Here is a 25284-nt window from a genome sequence, read left to right on the forward strand (position 1 = left end):
CAAAGATCCTAAAACACACGTGTTCTTGTCCCTAAAATCATTGAGTGAGGAAGAAGCTGCTTCAGCTTCTATGATGCACTTTTTTCTAGGACTATTTAAAAATTTTTATTGAGAGTCAGTTGACATGTAACATTATGTTTCAGGTTATACAACTTGATTCAATATATGTACGGGTTGCAAAATAATCACCACAGTGTGGTTAACATCCGTTACCACACATAGTTACATTTTTTTTTCTTGTGATGAGACCTTTTAAGATCTCTTTTATCAGCTTTCAAATATAGGATACAGTAGTATTAACTAGTCACCAGACTAGACTGTACATTACATCCACAGGACTTATTTTTTTTTATAATTGCAAGTTTGTACTTTTGACCACAATTATAATTGCATTTAATAAAAAGCTAAAAATAGGACATTTCCTGAAGTTAGGACAGGTGCAGTTTTGATCTTTGCTTTTTGTTAGAAGAAAATATTTGACAACTCATACTAGGCATTTCCTTGAGGTACAGGACAAAACGCCAGATTAAACCATGCCTTAATGTTAGGCCTTGGGCAGTGAGAAAGTTATTGATAATTATATTGAAATCAAAATAGAATTTATTTTTCTTGTATTAAGTCTAATATATATATTGTTTTACTACAGTGTACAAAAAATTGAAAATTATTTAATTTTCCTGTATGAAAAAACTATTGGAATGTTTTACATTTCAAAAATTTGAGTTGTATTTTTCTTTGCATTTCTACCATGTTTTCTTTTTAAGGTTTTGTTTCTACTTTTATTATTTTCTTATGTATTATGGCTGTTATTTAATTGATTTCTTGGTTCAAATGCTTAAGTCATTTGTATTTCCATGCTTCTTATTTTCCAGTAGTTGTATTTCTTTCTTTTAACCTTTTCTTTAGTTGAAGTATAATTAACATATACAATATTATTAGTTTGAAGTGTACAGTATAGTGATTCCCCATATATATGCATTACAACGTGCTTATGATAAATGTAATTACCATCTCTCACCATACAAAGTTACTGCAGTATTTTTGACTAATATTCCCTGTACTGTAATTCTAATCCCAGTGAATTATTTATTTTATACTGGAAATTTATACCTCTTAATTTCCTTGTCTGTCACCCATCCCCACACCCATCTTCCCCTCTGACAACTACCAGCTTCTTCTCTGTGTTTTAGTCTCTGCTTTTGTTGTTGGTGTTTGTTTTGTTTTTTAGATTCCACATATAAGTGAAATTTTTGAATAATTTCACACAACATAATACCTTCAAGATCTATCCATGTTGTCGCAAATGGCAAGATTTCGTTCTTTATAGCCGAGAAGTATTCCATTATGTATACATATACCACATTTTTTTAATCCATTCACTCATTGATGTGTGATCACTTAAATTGTATCCACATCTTGGCTATTGTAAAGAATACTGTGATTAACATGGGGGTGCATATATCTTTTCGATTTAACATTTTCCTTTTCTTCAGATGAATATCCAAAAGCAGAATGGCTGGATCATATGTTATTTCTGTGTTTAATTTTTTGAGGAAACTCCATACTGTTTTCCATAGCACCTATCCCACTTTACCACCAGCAGTGCACAAAGGTTCCCTTTTCTCCACATCCTCACCAGCCTTTGTTATTTTTTGTCTTTTTGTTGCCGACCATTCTAACACATGTGCAGTGATATCCCATTGTGGTTTTGATTTGTGTTTCCCTGATGATTAGTGACATTGAGTATCTTTTCATGTGCTTGTTGACCATCTGTATGTCTTTTTTGGAAAAATGTCTCTTCAGTTCCTCTACCCATTCTTTTTTTAAGATTTATTTATTTATTCATGAGAATAAAACACAGAGAAGCAGAGACACAGGCAGAGGGAGAAGCAGGCTCCCTGCAGGAAGCCCGATGTGGGACTCGATCCGGGAACTCCGGGATCACGACCTGAGCCAAAGGCAGATAGATGCTCAACCGCTGAGCCACCCAGGTGTCCCTCCTCCCCATTTTTTAATTAGATTGTGGTTTTTGCTATTGAATTATAGGAGTTCTTTATATTTTTTGGATATTTACCTCTTACTGGGTATATATGATTTGCAACTGTTTTCTCCCATTCAGTAGGTTGCCTTTTCATTTTGTTTGCTGTGCAAAAGCTTTTTAGGTTGATGTATCTCTCATTTGTTTGTTTTTGCTTTTGCTACCTTTGCTTTTAAAATTAGACCCAAAACTCAGGGGAGCCTGGGTGGCTCAGTTGGTTAAGTGTCTGACTTCGGCTCAGGTCATGATCTCAGGGTCCTACGATGGAGCCCTAGTCTGGGTATGGCTCCTTGTTCAGTGCAGATCCTGCTGCTTCTTCGCCTTCTGCTCCCTGCCCCCACCCCCACCCCCATGAGTGCTGTCTCTCTCTCTCCCTCTCTCAAATAAATAAATATCTTTAAAAAAAATAGTTAGATCCAAGAATTCACTGCAAAGATTGGTATCAAGGAACTTATCACCTGCTTTTTTTCTAGTTTTCTAGTTTTAGGTTTTACATCTCTAACCCATTTTGAGTTCATTTTTGTTCATAGTATAAGATAGTATAGGTTCATTCTTTTGAATGGAGCTATCCAGTTTTCCTAGCTCCATTTGCTGAAGAGACTGTCTTTTTTCCCCAATGTATATTTTTGCCTCCTTTTTCATAAATCATTTGACTGTATAAGCATGGGTTTTATTTCTGAGTTATATTCTGTTTTATTAATCTCTGTGCCGGTTTTTATGCCAATACCATACTGTTTTGATTATTCTAGCTTTGTAATATAGTTTGAAACCAAGTCCAGCTTTGTTCTTTCTCAAGATTGCTTTTATGGCTCCATACAAATTTTAGAATGTTTTGTTCTATATCTGTGAAAAATACCCTTGGAATTTTTATAGAGATTGCATTGAATCTGTAGATTGCTGTGGGGTGGTATGGACGTTTTAGCAATATTAATTCTTTTAATCTACTAGTATGCTGTATCCATGTATTTGTTTTCAGTTTCTCTCATCAATGTCTTACAGTTTTCAGTGTGTAGGTCTTTCACCTTCTTGTTTAAATTTATTCCTGGGTATTTTATTCTTTCTGATGCAATTGTAAAGTGAGTTTTTAAAGTTTCTCTTTCTGATGGTTGTTAATGTATAGAAACAGAAGAGATTTTATATATTGATTTTGTACCTTGCAACTTTACTGAATTCATTTATCAGTTAAAGCTGTTTTGGTGGAGTCTTTAGTGTTTTCTATATATAAAATCATGTCCACAAAAAGTGACAATTTTGCTTTTTTCCTTTCCAATTTGGATGCATTTTCTTTTTCTTGCCTAACTGTTCTGGCTAGGATTTCCAATACTATGTTGAATATAAGTGGTGAGAGTGGGCATCCTTTTCCTGATCTCAGAGGAAAAACTTTCAACTGTTCACCGTTCAATATGATGTTATCTGTGGGGTGAATCTTTGTTAATATCCAGCACTGCTCTCTTACAGGATAGACAAATTAATTGCAAGTAGGGTTTTTTGTTTGTTTGTAATCTTTCAAAAATGTGTGATCTTTCATGTAGGATGCCTCTTTCTTTTTTAAATACTGACTTCATATTATATCCTCGATCTAAAATCTATGAGAGCAATAGTATTTTCTGAAGCTGCTTGCCAGATTATATTCATGTAAAACATGAACATTGAGTAACTTAAGATGAACTATGTTTTTAGAGTTGATTAAACTCTGTTTGGATTAATTTCAAGGCTTTGCATTCACCAAGATTTGCTTTACACCTACTCTCTTGACTTATTTTTACCCTATATATTGCCCTTGTATTCCCCCCTTAATTTGTTTTAACCTGTTTGATGAAAAGAAAAACCTATGTGAAACAGTAAATTTGACATAGTTTCTCTTTAGGCAGTGCTTTCTGTAGCCTGTCCCATGGAATGTGTAGCCATTAAGGTTAGATTTAGTGACATATAACAAAAATCCAACATGTGAGGGCCTTGAGATGGAAATTGATCTTTCTCTCACATTCATCAAGTCTGGCATTAGGAAGTGCAGGGATAATAAGGAGTTTCACTCCACTGGGAATTCAGGCTTCTGTTTTCCTGTTCCACTATCCTTATCACATAGTCTAATGATCCCAAATGGCTACTTGAGCTCCAACTTTTGCATCCAACTCCAGACATTAAAAGTGAAAAAGGGTGGAAAGGCCAAAGGGGTCTTTGCTGGCTTAGCTTGGTCACTCTAAGCAGTCTTTTCTTCCCCAAAGACATAAAACCATTCATTTTACGTTAACCATGACGGGACCATGTGGCCTCTTGGCTGTACCTATTCCAGGGAGCCTTAAAAGTATGTGTCATATTTTAGTCCTCCCACAGTGTACCCAGCTAGATTCTCTTGGGTTCTGTTCATTGTGAAGGAAGGGTGGAATGGATGTTGAGGTAAGCAACTAAAAGCCTCTTTACATTATTTCACGGTTTCTATAGGAACATAGGAAACCTGGTGAGGTCTAGGTTAAATATCTAGGTTATTACCCAGATACTCTACCCTAGTATCTATTATTACTAGAGTAATAGAGTAGTGGAGTATCTGGGTAATAATATAATCATGGAAAGTGATACTAAGGTATCGCTACTCTGCCTTTTGATTTAAACTTGTTTGATCTATATTAACTGTCATTTTTGTTTTATTACTACCAGATATATACGCTAAGTACTTTTGATACGTTCTATATAACCCCCACAATACTTTCTGGTAAGGTACTATATTCCATGCCACAGATGAGAAGACTGAGGCCCAGACATAGTGCATAACTTGTCAGGTTTTAATAACTGATAAGTGGTGAGTCAGATACTGATCCCACTTTTAAGATCAGTATTGATAACTGCCTCAGTCCTCTTTATTAATCTGTGTACCCATATTTTTATCCATTGTTATCCCTGCCCCACTCCTTGTACATAAAAATTATTTGAGGTTGCTCAGACGTACACAACAACAAAATAAGCAGATCGAAGGGAATATAAATGTGAGAAAACTTGATGAACCTGAGATACAAGGGGTACACAGAGATGAATGCTCCTTCATCCTAGAGAGGTGCTAGAAGGCTTGGTCTGACTTGTGTTCTATCAGATACTAAAAGACAAGAGGGAAAAGCAGGCTCCCTGTGGGCACCCTGATGCGGGACTCGATCCTGGGACCCCAGGATCAGGCCCTGGGCCAAAGGCAGACACTAAATCGCTGAGCCACCCAGGTGTCTCATCATCTTCATTATTTTAATCGTATAATAATTTGAATCCTTATAAAGAATATTAGTTTTTCATATTGCTGCTTCAAGGAATCTTAAAAGTCATTACAATGGTATTATTACTGTTTTCTGGTTTTTTCTGTGGGTTAAATAAGCTGAATTACTGTTACTTGTTTTTTAAGAAGTTGAAACCTAGGGACACCTGGGTAGGTAGCTGAGTACGTTGAGCTTTGGCCTCTTGGTTTTGGCTTGAGTCATGATCTCAAGGTTGTGAGGTCAAGCCTCATATCAATTTTGTGCTGGGCATGGAGTCTGCTTGAGATTCTTTCCCTCTCTCTCTGCCCTTCCCCCCACTTACACTCTTTTTCTTACTCTCTTTCAATAAATAAATAAAATCTATAAAAATGGAAACCTAGTCAAAGATAATTTTTTTAGCTGGATATGGGTCATATGCTTACTAAAAACTAGGACTCATTTTTTGTTTTTAGAAATGCTCATATCACAGTTTTGAAAGGTATATTTTGGAAGACTGTGATCTTGACAAAAATGATGTTGGGCTCTTGGCCAGAGCTCCTTGAAGACAAAAGATTTTGTCTGAATTCATTTTTTTCTCTGGTGTCCTCAGTGACTCACTCGATAAGTGAATAATGAATGAATGGCTAGTAAATGAGAAAAACCTGTTAACAATTATTCTAATAATATAATTAATATTTCTGCTCCTTTAAATAAGTAAGCCAGCTATCCAAAGTAGAGGAAAAATAGGTTATCTTTCCTTTAGCCCTGGCACATTGTATGAGGTGGATTATAATACCATGAATGACTGGACATCAGGACCACAAAGTCCAGCCCTTGAACTTGGTGTATTTCGAGAATTGCCATAACTGTGATATGCTTGAAACATAGTGGTTGCAAAGGCAAGTAGCACAAGATAAGTCTGGTAAATTCCTGGGGTGTAAAAGTTACTTATTATAAGGAATAAAAATTAGGACCAGCTTTTGAAAGATTTTATATGATGTTTGTTATCTTTTTAAAAGTAACTTTTTTTAAATATATTTTTTTAATCTTTTTTTTATTTATTTATGATAGTCACAGAGAGAGAGAGAGAGAGAGAGAAGCAGAGACATAGGCAGAGGGAGAAGCAGGCTCCATGCACCGGGAGCCTGACGTGGGATTCGATCCCGGGTTTCCAGGATCGCGCCCTGGGCCAAAGGCAGGCGCCACACCGCTGCGCCACCCAGGGATCCCTAAAAGTAACTTTTTAAATGGGAAACAGAAGGGACATGATTTGGTTGGAGTGACCTTTGAAAAATAAATAATTCATTTCTTATATTTTAATTTTCAAGACTTTGTGAAAAACAAATTAACAGAATATTTAATTACTTTATTTTGTTTTATTTCTCAGGATGTGATCTTCGTGGTGGGAAGCTAAGTTTTTAAACTACCCCAATGGATGCAGACAGTGATGTTGCATTGGACATTCTAATTACAAATGTAGTCTGTGTTTTTAGAACAAGATGCCATTTGAACTTAAGGAAGATTGCTTTGGAAGGAGCAAATGTAATTTATAAACGTGATGTTGGAGTAAGTATCTAAATTTTGATATGTGTGCCACATAGACTAATTTTATTGTCCTGTGAATCATGTTCTAAAATACATTCACTATACTGCTAGTTTATAAGCACCTTCCCATGTGCCAGCTGTACTGAATATAACATTGAGCCCTGGAGAGTGGCCCCTCCTCCCCTAAGTGTCCACTTTTGGATGTTCCTGATCTCCAAATCTTAGCAAAGAACTCACAGGCTACTAGAATTTTATTGTTCTCTCAATTTCTTTTAAATGAAGAAGGGGACATTTATATGTAGTGCATACTTACACAAATATAATTTTTTAGGGGCACCTAGGTGGCACAGTCGGGTAAGTGTCAGACTCTTGGTTTTAGCTCAGGTTGTAATCTCAGGGTCATGTATGTGATCGAGCCGCACATCAGGCTCTCCTCTCAGCTCAGAGTCTGCTTAAGTTTCTCTCTCCCTCTCCATCCTCTTTCCCCTCTCACTTTCTCTCAAATAAATCTTAAATATATATATTTTTTTCAGTTGCATGAATGATATATGATATGAATGATGCCCTTATATGTTGTAATTTTTGTATTATATTTAGCTAAAATAGTAGGTATTCTTTAGTAACAAATAGCTGAAAATAATATGGTTCATATCATAACCTAGCTAGATACTTTAAATTTCAGTTTTTGTTAGACCTGTAATATTTAAAATGAAAGCATGGATAGCTTGCTTTTAAGTTTACTGAGATTAACATTACAAATGACAATGTATGTTTAACGGCTTTTATAAACCAAATGATGTTGAGATATATATCTGATACATTTATTATGAAAATTATGGATGTATATGAAGGCTCTAAGCTCTAAAAATTATGTGCCAGTATACCTCAGTGAATTATCCATTAGCTCTTATACTAGAAACTAAGTTAAGGTTAATTCAATTCAACTAAAAATTGCAGTGACTCACAATTAAGGATTTTCAAGTTCATCAGTGATGCTGTCATCACCTAAACAAAGGAATAAATATGTCTGCTAAGAAGTTTAGAGAGTAAAATGCCCAATACTATGTTGGAACTTGAGCATGCCATGTGACAGGAAAGACATTTTTTGTAGAGGGGTTGATTGAAAAAGCTGTGTTGATCAGTAAGGTGGTGGTGAAAGAATTAAATGCAGAACAAACTCAGTTTAGTGTTTCTCAGCTACTTGTGTATGAAATTTTATAATATCATTTAGTTCAAGTTTAATTTGACTCTTTGGTAAATTTTATCCTTACAGACCTAATAGCTTTTTAGTTTGATAATATGATATGTTACAAAGAAAGAGTGAAACTCAGAAAGTAACAAGGAGAAATTTCCAATTCATGTATATGTTACAGTATTCAGTAAATATTTCTCTCTTACACATAATGGCTATATAATATTTTCAAAAATGAAAAATCGCAATGCAAATTTAATTTCACATTATTCTCTTGGACCTTAGTCCTTGACTGATTTATGTTCACTCTGTAGATAATTTCATTCAAACCCACAACCTTAAATGCATTTCATATCTAAGGAATCCAACATTTCTCCCATGTTCAGGATTTGTATATTGAACTTAAGTATGTAGTAGGCATCTCAACTGTAAGATACAACATAGTGCTGAGTACCTTCATGGTACTCAGAATAAAGCAGTATAGGAGATGATGAGCAATGAAGGGATGGGTGCTTTGGTGGAGTGGTCAGGGAAGTCTAGCTGACATCTGATGAGAGACTTGAATGAAAGTGAGAATATTGAGGAAGAATATTCCAGATGAAGTTAATAACAATTACTGCAAAATTTCCAAGGCGTGAATAGGTTCAGCATGCTTAAGGATCCATGCAAATTGCAAATTCCAGTTATGTGTCCCAAGAGGAATGAGAGCTGAAGTTTCCATACTTGAAGTACAATATATAGTAAGAGATTTGTACAGACCTTGTATTTTTAATTAATGTTCTTTTGAATTAATACATTCTTTGTGTTCAAGTATGATACTTGATTTCAGAATGGATGATTTGGAGAACAATTATTTCAGTCTTGGGTAAGTTTTGAGTAGTAAAACTTTTATTTAAATGGCCACATACAGGAACGCCTGGGTGGCTCCAGTGGTTGAGTGTCTGCCTTCGGCTCAGGGTGTGATCCTGGAGTCCTGGGATTGAGTCCCACGTCGGGCTCCCTGCATGGAGCCTGCTTCTCCCTCTGCCTGTGTCTCTGCCTCCCTTTCTGTGTCTCTCATGAATAAATAAATAAAATATTTTTTAAAATAAAATGGCCACATAGAGTAGAGCCTAAGTGAAAATTAACATTTAGTATGTAACCATGTTTTTTTTTTTTTTTTTTTTTTTTTTTATTGCAGAAAGTATTAATGAAGCTTAGAAAACCTAGAATTACAGCTACAATTTGGTCCTCAGGAAAAATTATTTGCACTGGAGCAACAAGGTAAATTTTACTTGGATTTTTTTAATTTTAATTTTTAATTTTTCCTTCATGGAAAGGACATTTTTCTAGACTTAAAATTATATGTACAGTTTGTCATGTTTGTCAGCATAAAATTTATTTCTTGTGTGACTGATAATCTTTTTCTTTCCTTAAAACCATAGTGAAGAAGAAGCTAAATTTGGTGCCAGACGTTTAGCTCGCAGCCTGCAGAAATTAGGTTTTCAGGTAACATTTTAAAAAACATCCGAACTGTAAATATTAAAGGATTTAATTTGTAAAGGTAAATTTTTTAATGTAATAGACTAAAGAAATCACACAGATACTCTTCTCATGATTGGCCTTTTTCTTACTGTCCTTCAGTACAAAAATTTCATACTAAGCTCTCACCCATGTGTGTACTTGTAAATGATCCTGGCTTTTTCACTAACCCCTTGCTCATTGAGAGACTTGTTGCCTTACAAGTGAACTGCCTCTTCAACTCTTTAGGTTGTTCACTTGTCACCAAAAAAATCTCATTTTTGATCATCTCAAGAGTGGTATGTTGGGATGATGAGTAGGGTGTAGGGCCCTATGTTTAAAAAGTTAAAGCGCATTTGTTTTTATTTATAGATAGCTATCACATAAATTATAAAGAAGAGAAAAGATATTAAAATGGAACTTGCAGGGACACCTGGGTGGCTCAGCAGTTGAGTGTCTGCCTTTGGCTTAGGGCGTGATCCCAGGGTCCTGGAATCCAGTCCCACATCAGGCTTCCTACATGGAGCCTGCTTCTCCCTATGCCTGTGTCTCTGTCTCTCTCTCTGTCTCTCATGAATAAGTAAATAAAATCTTAAAAAAAAAAAAAAAAAGAATGGAATTTGCATAGATGTATGCATTGTATGGCTAAGAGTAAACAGTGTTCCTACATATTATGGTTAGTGAGAACATTACCATTATAACAGGGAATTGTAATTATTTAAAAATATGCAGAATTTATATAATCTGTGCTTTAGAAATAACTGTACATGATGTTGTAAGTTGAAAAGAATTGACATGAATAACTAATACCAACTACACACCTGTGTATAAGAACTCAGGAAAGGCTGTATTCTGTAAAATCAATCATAATGTATTTAAAATGACATAAATCCGGGACGCCTGGGTGGATCAGTGGTTGAGCATCTGCCTTTGGCTCAGGGCATGATCCCGCCCTTGGGGAGCCTGCTTCTCCCTCTGCCTGTGTCTCTGCCTCTCCGTTTGTGTCTCTCAGGAATAAATAAAATCTTTAAAAAAATAAAATGACATAAATCCAAAACAAAATGCACATCATATGAAAAGGGACATTTATAAGATTGGTTTCCTGTGTCAAATCCGTGGTTTAGTCCACAAAAAGTAGACACTGGATGGTGGGCTCTCACATGTAAAATGATACTCTTTGGCAGAGTATCAAGTCTGGCAGGTTAAGTTTATCAAGTATAATTTTATGGAGGCATAAATTTAAGTAAAAGTTAGTACATATTATGGACTTGTTATGTCACTTGCAAATGATGAGTAAATGAAAGAAAGGTAAAGATGAGCTGTGAGCCCCAAAGAGGTGGGCCCAAGCTGTGTGAAATTTGAATGAGCAGTGGTGGAAAGTTTTCTTTCTGACCTCTTCAGTCTTCATTGAGGTGGAACATGCTAGAAAGGCCTGGAAGTGCTGATTGGTGCATGAGGAAAGAGGTGGTACTGAGAGTCTTGACTGATGGTGCTGCCACTTGAGACAGTTTTGTGACATTCATCAACTGCCTTATGCAAGTACTCTGCTGGAGAACTGTAGTTTGGGGACATTTCAAAACCTAAGATAAAACCATTCAAGTTATTGGTAGGAGTGACTGAAGTAAGTTCCTTCTCAGCCTTGGAGCTTCTTGTCTTAGCATAACATTAGAAATGTTGAAAAAAATCCCAGTTACAAACACAATCTTCTCACTCTGTCCCCCAAAAGAAAACAAACATCTCACTAAACTCACAGAAATATCATTTTATTCTATTGCGTATAAGAAAATGTCTGACCTTGGAGCTCAGTGTATGCTCATTATTTATTGACTTTTAAGTGACAGCTTTTCCATTTTGACTCTTGAGAAGAACTCTGCTTTAATTTTTTTCATCCCTCTTCTTTATCCTATCCTAGTAGATTAAATATCTCATTTAAAGTATTAAGAAAATTAAACATAAGATTCAAAAGACCCTAGGTGTTTTAATCCTGCAAATATCCTAGGTGTTGTTTAATTTTTTGAGGTTTTTGACCTTTGATTTCCCTTTAGAGTTGACTCTTTAACAACACAGGTTTGAACTGTGCAGATCCATGTACAGGCAGATTTTTTTTTTTTAAATAACCACAGTATAGTATTATAATTGTATTTTCTCTTATGATTTTCTCTAGCTTTGTTGTAAGAATACAGTAGATAAGATACAAAATATGTATTAATTGGCTGTTTTATAGGTAAGACTTCCAGTCAACAGTAGGCTAGTAGTAGTTGAGTTTTTGGGGAGTCAGAAGTTATGCGTGGACATCTGACTGGCCAGGGATACTAATCCTTGTATTGTTCAAGAGTAAACTATATGGTATTAAGAAATCACTGATAAAGTACAATATTGATGTTTAAGATGTACTTGTTCTTTCTTGCTCTTATTCTTAAGGATTGAAATAATTATTTACAATTGTTCTGATGAGCAGTTTTTTTTCTAATGAGTAATTTTTTTGTTTTAAAATAACTTATTGAGTCGTACTTCTCTCCTAAAGGTAATATTTACAGATTTTAAGGTCGTTAACGTTTTGGCAGTGTGTAACATGCCGTTTGAAATTCGTTTGCCAGAATTCACAAAGAACAATAGACCTCATGCCAGGTAGGTCTCTGAATAATCAAGACAACTTACCAAATTTATAATTACCTGTCAGCCTGTAAATATTAATATTAATTGTGATTTTTTTCTTTTTTTTTTTTTTTTTTTGTAGTTATGAACCTGAACTTCATCCTGCTGTGTGCTATCGGATAAAATCTCTAAGAGCTACATTACAGATTTTTTCAACAGGGAGTATCACAGTAACAGGTATTTTATGGTATTGAAACCAAGCTTATCATCAGTTATGGTTTGAATGAGGTGCCTGTATCAAAATAGAAATAATGTCTCATTTGTCCACTTTAGTCACTTCTACTCCTCAAACCAGTCCCCTGACTTTTAACACTGTAGTTTAGCTTCCCCTCCTTTTATCTACTACCTCAAAACCTTATATATGCTCCTTGGGATCTCTCTTCTTTCATTGATTATTATTATAGTGAGATTCAATCATATTATCCCATAATACAGTAGTTATAGATCATTCTTATTGCTGTATAATACACAGTATATGAATATATTGTCTGTAAGCATTTGGATAGTTTCCCGTTTGGAGCTATTAAGAATATTCTAATATATATTTTCATAGCATGATTTTTTAAAAAATTTATGATGTCTTGCATTTAAAATATTCAAGAGAAACCCATTTTACAAACATCGTAAAGAGGTTTTACATAAGTAAAATATTCAAGTATCATTGGTACCTATTTGTCATGTCTTACATGTATCTTTTCTGTATCTTTTGAGTCCTAAGTATTTGGAAGGGATGGTTTCATAAAACTAGGCATAGATAGCATTAGCACACAGGATGGTTTTAAAGATATTGTGTTTATAAATTGTACAGAAACATCCCTTGGGAGTCCGGCCCAATTCTTGGCTAAGTTGAGTTCAGGAAAATTTCGTGGTATTCCTGGATTTTTCTTTTTATTCCTTCAGTCCTTAGAGGAAAATACACATTATTGACACCTTAAGACTCTCAACAAATAAGCTTAGTTTCGACTCATCCTATGGGTTTTCACATCTTCCTTGGAGACTTTTAAAGCCTCCTGCCAGCGTCATGCCTCAATATTAAAATGGAGGGATGGAGAACAAACCCATCTGTTCCCTTCTTTCAGCCATCTCTTTCTACATTTTGGAGCCCAGACTTCTGAGAAATCCCAAAGTCTGTTGATCAGTAAGTCCCTACTAAGTATAGAGTTTACGATGCATAGGTAAAATCTGTATTTACTGAGTGAATAGATAATTAAACAACATAATAAACTGAAGGCAATCTGCTGGATTAATTAGTATACATTATATATTTACATCTGGAACATCCTGTGAAACATTAACAATTCAGTGAACAGATAATGAGTGGTTCCCATAGGCAGAGCACTATCCTATGGGAGGGAGGAGAAGGGAAATCAGGAAGGAGCAGACCCAGATAACATGGGGTCAGTACCTTCAAAGAGTTCACAGCAGGTACAATATATGTGTTTTCAGGATCTGTGAAAAGAATTAATGTGTACTTGAGTGAAACCATTTTTTTACTCAATGTAAGTTTTATGAAAATATTTTCATTGTCTTTTTATGTTTCTTTTTAAATAGATTACATTTTTAAACAGTTATTCCTAGCATTATATGGATTAATTTATATATACTGTCACCTCCTTCCCACCTGTGTGTTTCCCTATTTACTGAGTAAGCTATGAAGATAAATGGGCAGATTAATAATAAACATGTGGTAGGTAGCAAGTACTAGTAGATCCAAGGGAGTTTTAGACCATGTAGTTAATAACAGCTCTCTGGCTTTCTAGTACTTTGAAAGCAGCTTTGTTTAACTTTACTGAGTTCCCCAGTACTCCTGTGAGCATAGGCAGTAGCCTGACCAAAAGCCAGACGACAGTGCCCAAAAGGATAGTGACCGGAATGTCTAGTGCCGTTCATCATCTCTTCCTCTAATTGGCATCCAACAGTGGTATTAGACGTGATTTTTATAGGCACGATCTTCACACTCATGCCCTGAAACGGGGTGAATAACATAATTTTGTGTTTCCGATTTCCTTTAATGGCTCAGAAAAAAATTTTTCTCTTGGCTTATATTATGACCTTATAATTATGTGAAGCGTAGACCTTTTTTAAAGCAGTTAATCCAGGACGCCTGGGTAGCTCAGCGGTTGAGCATCTGCCTTCAGTTCAGGGCATGATCCCGGGATCTGGGATTGAGTCCCATATCAGGCTCCCTGTGTGGAGCCTGCTTCTCTTCCGCCTATGTCTCTGCCTCTCTAATGAATGAATAAATAAAATCTTTTTTTCTTTTATTTATTTATTTATTTATTTATTTATTTATTTATTTATTCATTCATTCATTCATTCATTCATTGATTCATTCATGAGAGAGAGAGAGAGAGAGAGAGAGAGAGAGAGAGGCAGAGACACAGGCAGAGGGAGAAGCAGGCTCCATGCAGGGAGCCTGATGTGGGACTTGATCCCGGGACTCCAGGATCACACTCTGGGCTGAAGGCAGGCGGTAAACCGCTGAGCCACCTGGGGATCCTCAATAAATAAAATCGTAAAAAAAAAAAAAAATAAAGCAATTAATCCAATGGTTTGAACTATGTGTTCAGTTCCGGGAAGCCCACATTCCTGGTGCTCTCCTCACCCCTTCCTCCATCGTGTTTGTTACAGGGCCCAACGTAAAGGCTGTTGCTACCGCTGTGGAACAGATCTACCCATTTGTGTTTGAAAGCAGGAAAGAAATTTTATAATCCATCACTCAACTGGTTAGAACCTAACTGAGCACCTTTTAAAACCTGCTGCACATTGGACTCAAAACAAAAGGAAAACTGGACCAACAGTAATTGAGGATATAGACTCTTATATTCATTCATGGCTGCAGTGTGAGCTCCAGGCCCTTTGGGTTTTATTTCAGACCTTGCTGTAATATAAAAAGGAAGTTTACAAGACATGACATTGCTGCTTTTACAAAAGGACATTCTATTTATTTTCGCAGTAATTCTCATGTCCCCGTAAGCAGAGCTGTCACAGTGTGCACTACCTTAAACTGTTTCGTTAGTGTCATTATTTTTTCCCAGTTTGAGCTAATGTGTTTTATTTGTGAATAGTCTTTTACATTTTTGTATGCTGAATATGGGCACCAAAGAACCTGTAAAAGTTATCTTTTTCAATTGAATGTGCACAAATAAAAGTTTGCAAAAGATCTCTCTTCATATCCATTCTGCAACTTTTATTCCCCATTTTCTATTTTAACAAAAATTGTATTCATAATTCTTTTTTTTCTTTTTAATCTATGCAAGCTTAGACTTTTGCTAAAGTGTGTTGGCTTCTTTTTGAAGTGTATTTTGTAAATATATGCCACATGTGTATAGTATCTTTTACTGCTCTGTTACCAAATACCGAATAGGAATTTTTTTCTTGCAGATTAGAAATAAAAATGTATATAAATTCTAGGGAGCAAACCAGAGTAGAACTTTATAGGTTAAGCATAATGTTTTCTGTTGCTAATTTAATATGATAGAAAATGTTAACTATCTTTTAAAAGTTACAGAAGTGTAGTTTTAAAAGGCAAGACCTTGTACCTACTACAAGATGGATATGAGAAAGAAGCTGTGATGGGTTGTACCTCATATGTGCTTTTGTTATTCTGGTAAGACTCAACTTTAGTTGTAGGACAGTAGTCATCTTAGGTTGGTGCTGAAGGCTATCCTAAGAGTTTTGTCAGAAGTTGATACATTGTGCTATTTTAACAAGAAGTGCCCACAAGCTGCCTCTGTGCCAACGGTATAATTATAATATAGTTCAACTTGAACTTGAAAGCCATTTTGCAAGATGTGTCTTTCCCCTTGCTATGTCTTATTTAATGGAGCTGAAGAGTGACTATTCAGTATCTGGGACTGCTCCTCTGAAAGTTACAATAAATATGCATTTGTGAAACTTTGGCCCTCTGGCTCACCCCCAAGCCTGGGGGCAGTCATACCCTATCAGGCTGCACTCGTGCTACCACTTGGGATTAGGAGTTTTGCATAAGCAACAATAATTTCACTTAGAAATAGAGCTAAGTGGAGAGTCCGATTAGCTTCTTAGTAGTAACTTCATAGAGACAAGATTCCAACACCATCTTCCACTAAAACTTGGATTTCCAAAATGTTTTGAAAGTTTCATGAAAAATTGCGACATCTTGTCCTCCATATTCTATTTCATTTTCCTTACCATATTATAAAGTCTTCCAAACCTAGCTACATACTGCACTGACCAACATACATTATTTTATACTTATTTTTATCTTTTCTCTCAATGCCTTTCCCTACTGTGCCTCTCCCACTTAAGTCAGGGGGGCAAAGGCTAACTTTTATATTTTCTTCCTTGTGAAAGATTTAATTGTGGTTTTCAAACTTCTCTTTCTCTCTCACTCACTCTTTTTTTCTACATTATGTTTATTTGTTTCATCTTAAGATCCAGTAGGATAGGATAAACCTCATAAAATATAGAGGAGACAGTTCAGTAAAGAAGTCACAGGTTCTGAGCAGACTATTTTTAAAAATTGAGGTTTTCCACTTAGCTTTAACTAACAGTATTAAGTGACCTGTTTTGTAACATTTACAAAAAAAAAAAAAAAATACAGGAAAGGGTCAGAAAACATCATTATATGGCCAACGTGCAGATCCAGATGTTGTAATATTTTCAGTATTCAAGTGACTTGAAAAGTAGGTAGATCAGTAGCTCATCAAAATGCTTTCTCAGAAGAGAAGAAGAAAGACAATCTAACCAGTTCAGGTTTCAGGGCTGCCATGTGAGCATCACCTGGCAAAGCGTCATGGATAACCCTCTAAACTTAACAAAGCTGGTAAGAATGAGCATGTCTGATGTCTTCTGCTGGCTCTTCACAAGTGCTGTAAATTTTTTTATAAATAAAAACTGTGAATATATACACACAAATTGTTAAGTATTCCCCCTTTTTTTTATTTTTGAAAATCAAAAGAGCTCTGATTAGAGGCGTACTGGGTAAAAATTTGAAGACAGAATTAATTTAGTTACAGACTCAGGATAATAAAAGAAAAATATTAGAGTGTTTAAGATACTGAAGTTGAAATCACTAGTGATAAACCTCCTAAAGGTTATGAACAGTTTCCTACCCATTTAGGATGAATGGCTAAAACAAGAAATTGGTAATGTGTATATACGGTGTTTGAACTTCGAAGGAAACCTGTAACAGTTTTGTTAAATATCTCACAATCTGTGATGCTGGACAAAAAAAAAATCATATCAATTACCTATCTTGATTTTTAAAGAATAACCTCGGCATATAATTCCACTGAGGATTCATCATAAATTTCTTAAATTGATCCTCTACAGAACAGACTTTTCCTTCTCCTTCCAAAATAAAAAACGAAAAACTTGTCCTCACTTAGGAAATGTGCTGTGGTACAAATACGATCTCACATCTCCCTACCTGGTATCTTTCCCTGCCAGTTTTCATTATATAATACATTTCAGAATCAGCACTTTCCGTCATTCTCCTGAGTCTCTGCGGTTACACTGTCCCTGTTCCTTACATAGATTTATAGGCTTTCCACTTTGTTTGTAGGGGAATTACTAGATCATACACCCTTTTATCAAACTGGAACAGTTCGTTAGGGGCCAATAGGAAGGTTCCAATCTAAACAGAGTTTTGGCTCTGAGGATTCTTCTTCAGGCCAATCATAATGTTTTATTCTTTTTCAAGTTAGGTTGTTCATGTAAGTTTTTGTGTGCCTCCCATAGCTTATAATAGTAATTTAAGGGGTCACTACTTAAGTAGATTGAGATTCTTCATTGTAGATTTTCTGTCATATCCAAAGTGGTAAAATGCCTCACCAAGTCCTAATATTCAACTGGAGAAATGCAGAAGAGAGCAATTCATTGTTGTGTGGGGAAAAACCCAAGTTTCTGGTACCCTTGGTGACCTCCGTTTCATCATAGAAAAGAACAATAGTGAGGAAACTGTCCTGATGTCTGAGTGTCACTCACTACATCTGCAGTCATCTGGAAGTCAGCATCAGTTACAGCCAGTATGCTGTAACCTGAGGTAGTGATATTCCTGAGGAGTGCAAACAGTTGCAGGAAACCAATGGATCGCCATTAAGCCATCAAGAAAGCCTTATAAAGAGTTTTAGAAGTTTGACCTAGTAACTCAAACCTAATTGATTATAGAGATTTGGATCAATAACCTAATGGCCTGAGTCCTTTTCTAATGTTTTACTAACAGGCACTACTAAATAAAAATGGTCCCAGGATTTGGAAATTGTCATTTCTGTTCATATTTTTTTAAATGGATGGGAAAATGCTTATTTTTCTCAACTATTGTGGAATTGTTTCTTTTTTAACATTTTATATATATAATTCATAAAACAGTATTTTGCGTTACACTGTAGTTCATAATTCATAAAATAAGCTGCATAATCTTTGTACTTGTTGAACTATAATTAGGAATTATCACTGAATTCCTAGCCAGAATCCTATCCTAATCTAGAACACAGGTGCAATTATCCATGTTGTGTCCTATTTCTTTTTTACAGAGGCCCAATACAAGTACTGTCTTAGTGGGCAAAAAACTAAGCTTGTGTTCAAGCCATGTATGTGTCTGAATAATAAAGCCGCAACTGGCCTCTGTACATACAAACCTTAAGGCGAAAGTTGATCGCGTTACTAGTTCATAGTTTTTCAAAGGCTGCTCTGTGAAAAAGGTGGAAAGTGTTGAACTAGCCAGTATTTTTTTCACCTGGTATCCTACGCAGAGTAAGAAAGAGACCACTTGGGATCTTCTACCTCGTTTACCTTTTGAGAGGTGGAGGTTAAAGTTTGTCTGTTTCAGGGTGTCTCTTTAAAACTAGCTTCGTGACACTAAGAAACATGGGAGTAGGCAATGTGTATTGGTACAAAGGCACCCTTCTAATTGTTCTTGTACTTTGTCAACATTTGAGGCCACTAGGTCTCTGGAGAAAGCTGCCTCGGTTGCCCCCTACCACATAGATTTTGACACTCCAAGAGCTGCTCTTGGGGTTTTCTTTTCTGAAGCTGTTTTGGCACTAATTCCTCTTGATGATGACTCATAAAACAAATGTTGTTTTTCACATAGTTCCTGAAAGAGAAAGAGGCACTAATGAAAATGTCATTCTTAGTTTATAGTACTTAGGGGGGGGAAAAAAGGTACAGGCTCTTTTTTTTTTTTATTGCTTTGAGGCCTTAATATTTTAGCTGAGCCAAAAAGACATTTCTATTGCAAAGCCTTGATGTGTCATGAAATTCACTATACCACCGAACTTTGGTCAATCTCATGCAAAGCGTAAGGTGAGGAGGGTGACTTCGCAGAATACCATCAAGGCATTCCTATCTGCAGAGTCCAAGGACAGGATGACATAGAACTAATGGAGATAATATCCCAGAGCCCATTTTATTTTTTCCTCTTCTCAAACTAGCAATATGCCGATATTTATGCGTACATTGTCTGCCTTCGCCATTATCAACTTTCTACCGCATCAAATTCTTTTCTCTACAGCATTATTCCCATCAGCATAAAAGTATGCCCCAGTATTTTATTTTTATTTAAAAACAAAGTAAGGTCATCTCTGAACCTCCTCCTTCAAAAAAATTTTCCTGTAATTTTCAAGCAGTTACGCAAGTGGCCACAATGTGCCTGGTACTACGGTAGGTCCCGAGAGAGTGGATGTGGACTCCTGCTTTCCAGGAGCTCACCTCTTAATAAAGGACACAAGTGCGTAAGCACATGATTTCAAGTGGTAAAAGTGAGAAAAGTAAACGAGGAAAAAATAATGAAAATAGTCGGGTGGGAGATGACTGTATCATACCGCGGGCATCACTCAGGGAACGTTTGGTCGGAAACTGACAAGGAGGAAGCCCGTGAAGAACCGAAGCCCCGTGTTTACAGAGCGAGCATGGCTAGTACATAAGTGACCAGTGAGATTAGAGCCGTAGCTGGCGGCCATAGAAGGAGGCGTTTTATTCGAAGTGTAATTTGAACCGCAGGACTTGGGGCTGAAGAGTGAGATTTTTTAAAAGATCAACTGCTGTATCGAGGATAGACCCTAGAGGGCAGGGGCTGGAAGACCAATTTATTTTTTTTTTTATGATTCTTTTTTAAAGATTTTATTTAGTTATTCATAGAGACACAGCTAGAGAGAGAGAGGCAGAGACACAGGCAGCGGGAGAAGCAGGCTCCATGCAGGGAGCCCGACGTGGGACTCGATCCCGGGTCTCCAGGATCACGCCCTGGGCTGCAGGCGGCGCTAAACCGCTGCGCCACCGGGGCTGCCCTGGAAGACCAATTTAGAGGTTAATCTAGTTCAGGTAAAAGATGGTGGGGACTGAGCATGGTCCTGGTTGAAAATGTCAGATTCATGGTAGGTTCTGTTAACAGATGTAAGGAGACTTGGGATAGGGGTGGGCTTTGTCATGGATGAATCCGAGGCGTCTGGCCTGAGGAGCCCTCCCACAACCCCCAAGCAGCAGGCCTGCGGAGGAACAGGACGGGGAACCCAGGGTTCTGTGTAGGTCCTTTTAAGCGGCAGATGCTTACCAATGATGTGAAATAAGCAGATCTGGACGGTGGAAAGTCAGGTAAAAGGTCAAAACCTAGAGGTGCACATTTGGGAATCCTCACTTTGGCTTATGATGCCTTAGGGACAGATCTAAGAAGTGAATGTAGACAATATAGGCACAGTTCTAAGGACTGAGTCCTGGGCACCACTGTACCTAGTGTAGAGGAGGAGGAGGAGGAGGAAGCAAAAGATCCCAGAGTGACTAATGAGGTGGGGGGGAAAGCAGAGGAGTGTGATATTCCAGAAGACAAGTGAAGACAAATGTCTGAAAGTAGGGAGTATGAGGAACCGGGCGGGTGCTCGGGGGACGCTCGGGGAAGTCAAGCACCAGGGACTGAGGTGTGTAGGGTGGAGGTCATGGAGGAGGCCTCAGCAGAGAGCACACGGGGAAGTCCGAGCGGAGTCTAAGCAAGCGGAGGAGCCGAGGACGCCGAGACGACGCAGCGGACTCGCCGTGGAGGATGAGACGCAAGCAGGGAAGAGTCCAGCACCTGGAGGGGACCCGGGCCTAGAGGCGGCCCCCGCGGCGTGATGAGCTCGTGGAAGGGGAGGATCGCCCGGTGCCGCAGAGAGCTGCCCTCGCGGTGGGACAGGCTGGGGACACGCGGGGGGCGGCTCACCTCCGCGCTCCGGGCGGGCGGGCGGGCGGGCGTGGGAAGCGCTGCGGGGCTGAGCAGGCCCGCGGCGAGGAGCCGCCCTGCCGAGGAGGGGGGCCAGCGCCCGGGCAACGCGGCCTGCCTGCGGGACATTCCCGAAGACCTGCTGCGTGAGACTCGGGTCGGAAAGTCGGGAGCCTTCTCTTCGGCCGCACTCAGCCCGCGGACGCAGGGTCAAGAAAGCCGAGAAATGGTTTGATGGGCGCTAGGCTGTGCCTGAATGAAGGAGGCAAGAAGGCAGGTAAAGGGGGCGGTGGTGGCCCCGGAGACTGAGCGGAGCAAGTGAGGACGTGGTGCTCGGCGGGGTTGGGTCACGGCCAGGCCGAAGTTGGCCGAAGTGCAGCTCCTCGAGAGGGTGAGCTGGAAAGCGCTGGGCTCCCAGGGTGAGCAGAAGTGACCTTGTAGGATGTGACCTTCCGGTTCGCTCCTCTTCCTGGCAGAACTCCAAAGTGGATGGTGGCCGACTTCCTCACTTCAGGAGCTTCCCGTCTCTCGTCAAGCCTCAATCTTTCTGTCCTCTCACTCCACTGAGACTGTGCCTGACAGACCTGCGCTCACCCCCCTCTTGGTACCTGACCTCTCCAGAGCATTCGGCACCACCTGGTCCCACCCTCCTAGAACACTTCTGTTGGCCTCAGTGATACCTTGGTCTCCTGGCCTTGCTCCAGACTCACTGTCACCTCCTCTGCTTGATCGCCAGATGTTGGATTAACCCAGGGCTTGGTCCTGGACCTCATTCCCTTCCCTCTACCCTCCGACTAGATGTCATCTACTCCACAGCCTAAACCTGGACCTCATTCCCTTCCCTCTACCCTCCGACTAGATGTCATCTACTCCACAGCCTAAACACTGCCTACAAAGTCATGGCCTCCACAGTCTGACCCTATCCCTGAGGGTCTCCAGCATCTCAGACTTGTTATATATCCAGTGGCTGACTCACGGTACATCTACCTGATGCCTAACGGACATCTCAAAATGAATGGATCTAAAACATCTCTCCATCCCTGAAACCTAGGTCTCTTTCTGGCTGCCTTATCTTAACCAGCCATGCAATTTCTCAAGCTAAAAATTCAAGTGTCATCTTGACGACTTCACTGCCTTACTCTTATATTGAAGTCATTCATTCATTCGTTGAAGAACTTTATTGGAGATCAATAAGCCAGTAAGGCTGATAGAGAAGTAGTCTGAGAACTAAGTCTTAGGGCATGAATTCTTTAAAATAGTGGCTTTCCAAGATGGAACCAGCAGATGTTGACAGAGCGGCTGATAGCAGACAACCAGGAGGCAGGTCCCCAAAGGCAGGGAAGGAATTATTTCAGGAAGGAGGGTATGCTCACCTCGGTCCAGATCTGGAGATGGTGGCCATGCTAGCCATTAAGATGAAGAATGAGCATTGACCCCTGGGTTTGGCAATATAGCAGTCAGTGGGATGTTAGAAAGATCAGTTTCACTAGAGTGGTGGCCATTAAAGTCTCACTGGAGCAGGTTCATGAGAGAACGGGAAAAGAGGAACTGATGCCCATGTATATTCATTCTAGAACTTTGCTATAAATGGTAGCAGAGAAACAGCATAAGTCAAAGAGGAAAATGGAATTAAGACCATCTTTTTTTCAGATGGGGGAAAAAATCATACAAGGTTTCCATGCTGGGGAGAAGTTGAGATCCAGTTAGGTAAAATGTGCGTGACACAGGGGTGAGCAGAGAAAACTGTTGGAGAATTGATGAGAACGTAACATAGGAATGATGGAGCTAAGAGAGAGAACCCAGAGGGATGATGGTGTAGTTAGATACAAACACTAGTGTGTGTGGCTTGGTGTGTAAGGTTATGGAAATGTGTCCATTCCCTCCACGAAGCCAGATACAAGGCCAGCAGTGGGAGTGAGCAGGGCAAAGGAAGGGGGTAGGTTTCCAGAGAGAGAAAGTGGTATGGAGCAGTTGTCTGGGAGACAGGCAGTTAGCAGGCACCCCCAAGAATCCTGATTTAAAATGACAAAAACCCAACGCTGTGCTTATGTGCTTTCTCAGCCACGTTCACTGTGTGGCTGCAGAGGCTCACTCGGCACACCTCAAAATGTGAATCAGCTCGCACCACTCCCTCCTAAGATGTTTTAGTTGCTTCCCATTGCACTTAGAATGAAATCCAAGGGGCACCTGGGTGGCTTAGTGTGGCAAGTGTCTGCCGCTCTCCCCTCTCCCTCTGCCCTCCCCCTTCTCCTGCTGTCTCTTGATCTCTCTCTCTCTCTCTCTCTCTCAAATAGATAAATAAAATCTTAAAAAAGAAAGAATGAAATCCAAACTTTCTAGGCCTGCAGGGCTCTGCACGCTAGTCTCCACTGACTTCCTAACTAAATCTCACAGATTCCTTGCTGTTCCTGGAACAAGAACAGGTCAAGTGTGTTTCGGACTAGCCTTTGCACTAGCTGTTCTCTCCATCCCAATTCTCCTTTCCCTATCTTTGCTGGCTCCTTATTATCATCCGGATTTTACCTTAAGCGTCACCTCTCAGAATCACATTCTTAGATCACCCACACAAAAGTAGCCCCCAAATCACTGCCTGTCTTATCATCGGGTGTCTTAATTCTCGAGGCATTTTTGCTCTCTGAGTAATGTCAGACCTTGAACAGTGAGTGCCTGGCACATAGTAGATGTTCAGGAAATATTCATGGAACAAGTGAGTTTGGGTGAAAGAAGGAATGAATGCCCACATACAATAAGCCATAGAAGTGAAAGCTAAACTAAGTCTCAGAACTAAAATATTTCCAAAACAGTAACTTGTTCATTTTCTCTCTGTTTCCACTTAAACGGAGAAGCATACAAGTCACAGCTGAAATAGCAAATATGGCAAACATCCCATTTTGAGTTTGTAGCTGGCAGGGCAGAAGCTCGAGATAAACTCCTTTCAAATTACATTATTGCTGAAATCTTTTCTGACCTCTCAGCTGAGTCACTGTTTATTTTATAAGAAACTTAACAACCCTGGAAGGATATTTGTCTTCTCAGCCTTGCAGACTTGGAAGTACAAGAACCCGTCGCCAAACGTGAGAAAGAAAGGAAAATGCCCAGCAGCATACAGTACCAACTTCGAAGTGGATTTTTCACACTAGAAATCGTTCCCTTTCTCCCTCCTCAGACAGCTGTCAGGATATACTCGCCAGGACCCTCTTTCCCTGGTGACAAAACTGGGTTCACTCTCTTCATTGACTTCTAAATTTGAGAGGACTTCCCTGAACGCTGCCAGCGAGCTCACCTCCGCTCCGCGCCGGCACCGACTCGGCTGCTTGGACAACTTCTCGATACCGCTACGTCGTTGGGCTTCTTGTGTATTTTTGTCCCTGACATTTCCCTCCGGGGAACCTTGTTTTAACATACACATTCTACACATACTATGGCCAGTTGACACCGTTCAGGCTGCTCACATCTTCACTTTAAAAGCCTCTGCCAACCGGCTGCTTCAAGCCGAGACAACCCCAGAGCCTGCAGCACTAGAGGAATAGGAGCCAAGGTTTCCTCTCTGCCCTCGCAGCACGCCTGGCAGGTGCCTTCACTGCTGCTGGGAGTTGCACCTGCAGGATTATGTTGCCCCCCTATCTTTTCTCTGTATTGGACCCCCTATCTACTCCTGTTCTTCAAAACCCAGCACTCATGTGGTCTGTCTAGGGTTGCCAGTACTTTGGCTTTTGTGATTCCCTTACTTTGCAGTTTATAACTTGAGGTTTGGATTTATGACTCCAACGAGTGCATGACTCAACAGTAAACGAAATGGGATTCTTTCAAAAACATTTCATAACTCAGAGTTTTACTAATTTAGACAGATGCCTTCCCCACCCCGATTCTGAATAAATTTTGCTGCGTTTTAGATAGCCAAATCATAGGTTGCTAGGGAATGCCTTATTCTAGGTGTCTACTAGATATAAAGATGGGCTTT

General features: G+C 38.9%; 2 protein-coding genes across 5 annotated transcripts in view; one reads left to right on the forward strand and one right to left on the reverse strand.

The window, feature by feature from the left end:
- TBPL1 (TATA-box binding protein like 1) overlaps window positions 1-15318 on the forward strand; it is a 36643-nt gene extending 21325 nt beyond the window's left edge. Inside the window, exons 2-7 of the mRNA XM_055324696.1 lie at window positions 6641-6819; window positions 9171-9253; window positions 9415-9478; window positions 12015-12118; window positions 12228-12322; window positions 14777-15318. Coding sequence (XP_055180671.1) covers window positions 6685-6819; window positions 9171-9253; window positions 9415-9478; window positions 12015-12118; window positions 12228-12322; window positions 14777-14856 — 561 coding nt within the window. The 5' untranslated portion in view covers window positions 6641-6684 and the 3' untranslated portion in view covers window positions 14857-15318. The remainder of the gene's footprint in view (window positions 1-6640; window positions 6820-9170; window positions 9254-9414; window positions 9479-12014; window positions 12119-12227; window positions 12323-14776) is intronic.
- Window positions 1-25284, reverse strand: part of SLC2A12 (solute carrier family 2 member 12) — an 82838-nt gene that overhangs the window by 10352 nt on the left and 47202 nt on the right. Inside the window, exon 5 of one of the 4 annotated variants that reach the window (XM_055324695.1) lies at window positions 12331-13594. The exons of 1 other annotated variant lie outside the window; for it this stretch is intronic. In XM_055324695.1, coding sequence (XP_055180670.1) covers window positions 13588-13594 — 7 coding nt within the window. In that variant the 3' untranslated portion in view covers window positions 12331-13587. Of the gene's footprint in view, window positions 1-12330; window positions 13595-17121; window positions 19227-21498; window positions 21576-25284 lie in introns of those variants that run through there. 2 more of the 4 variants (XM_055324691.1, XM_055324692.1) reach the window with 2 other exon arrangements.

Source organism: Nyctereutes procyonoides, unplaced genomic scaffold (genome assembly GCF_905146905.1).
Source record: "Nyctereutes procyonoides isolate TBG_1078 unplaced genomic scaffold, NYPRO_anot_genome, whole genome shotgun sequence".
In the NCBI taxonomy this organism is placed as follows: Eukaryota; Metazoa; Chordata; class Mammalia; order Carnivora; family Canidae; genus Nyctereutes; species Nyctereutes procyonoides.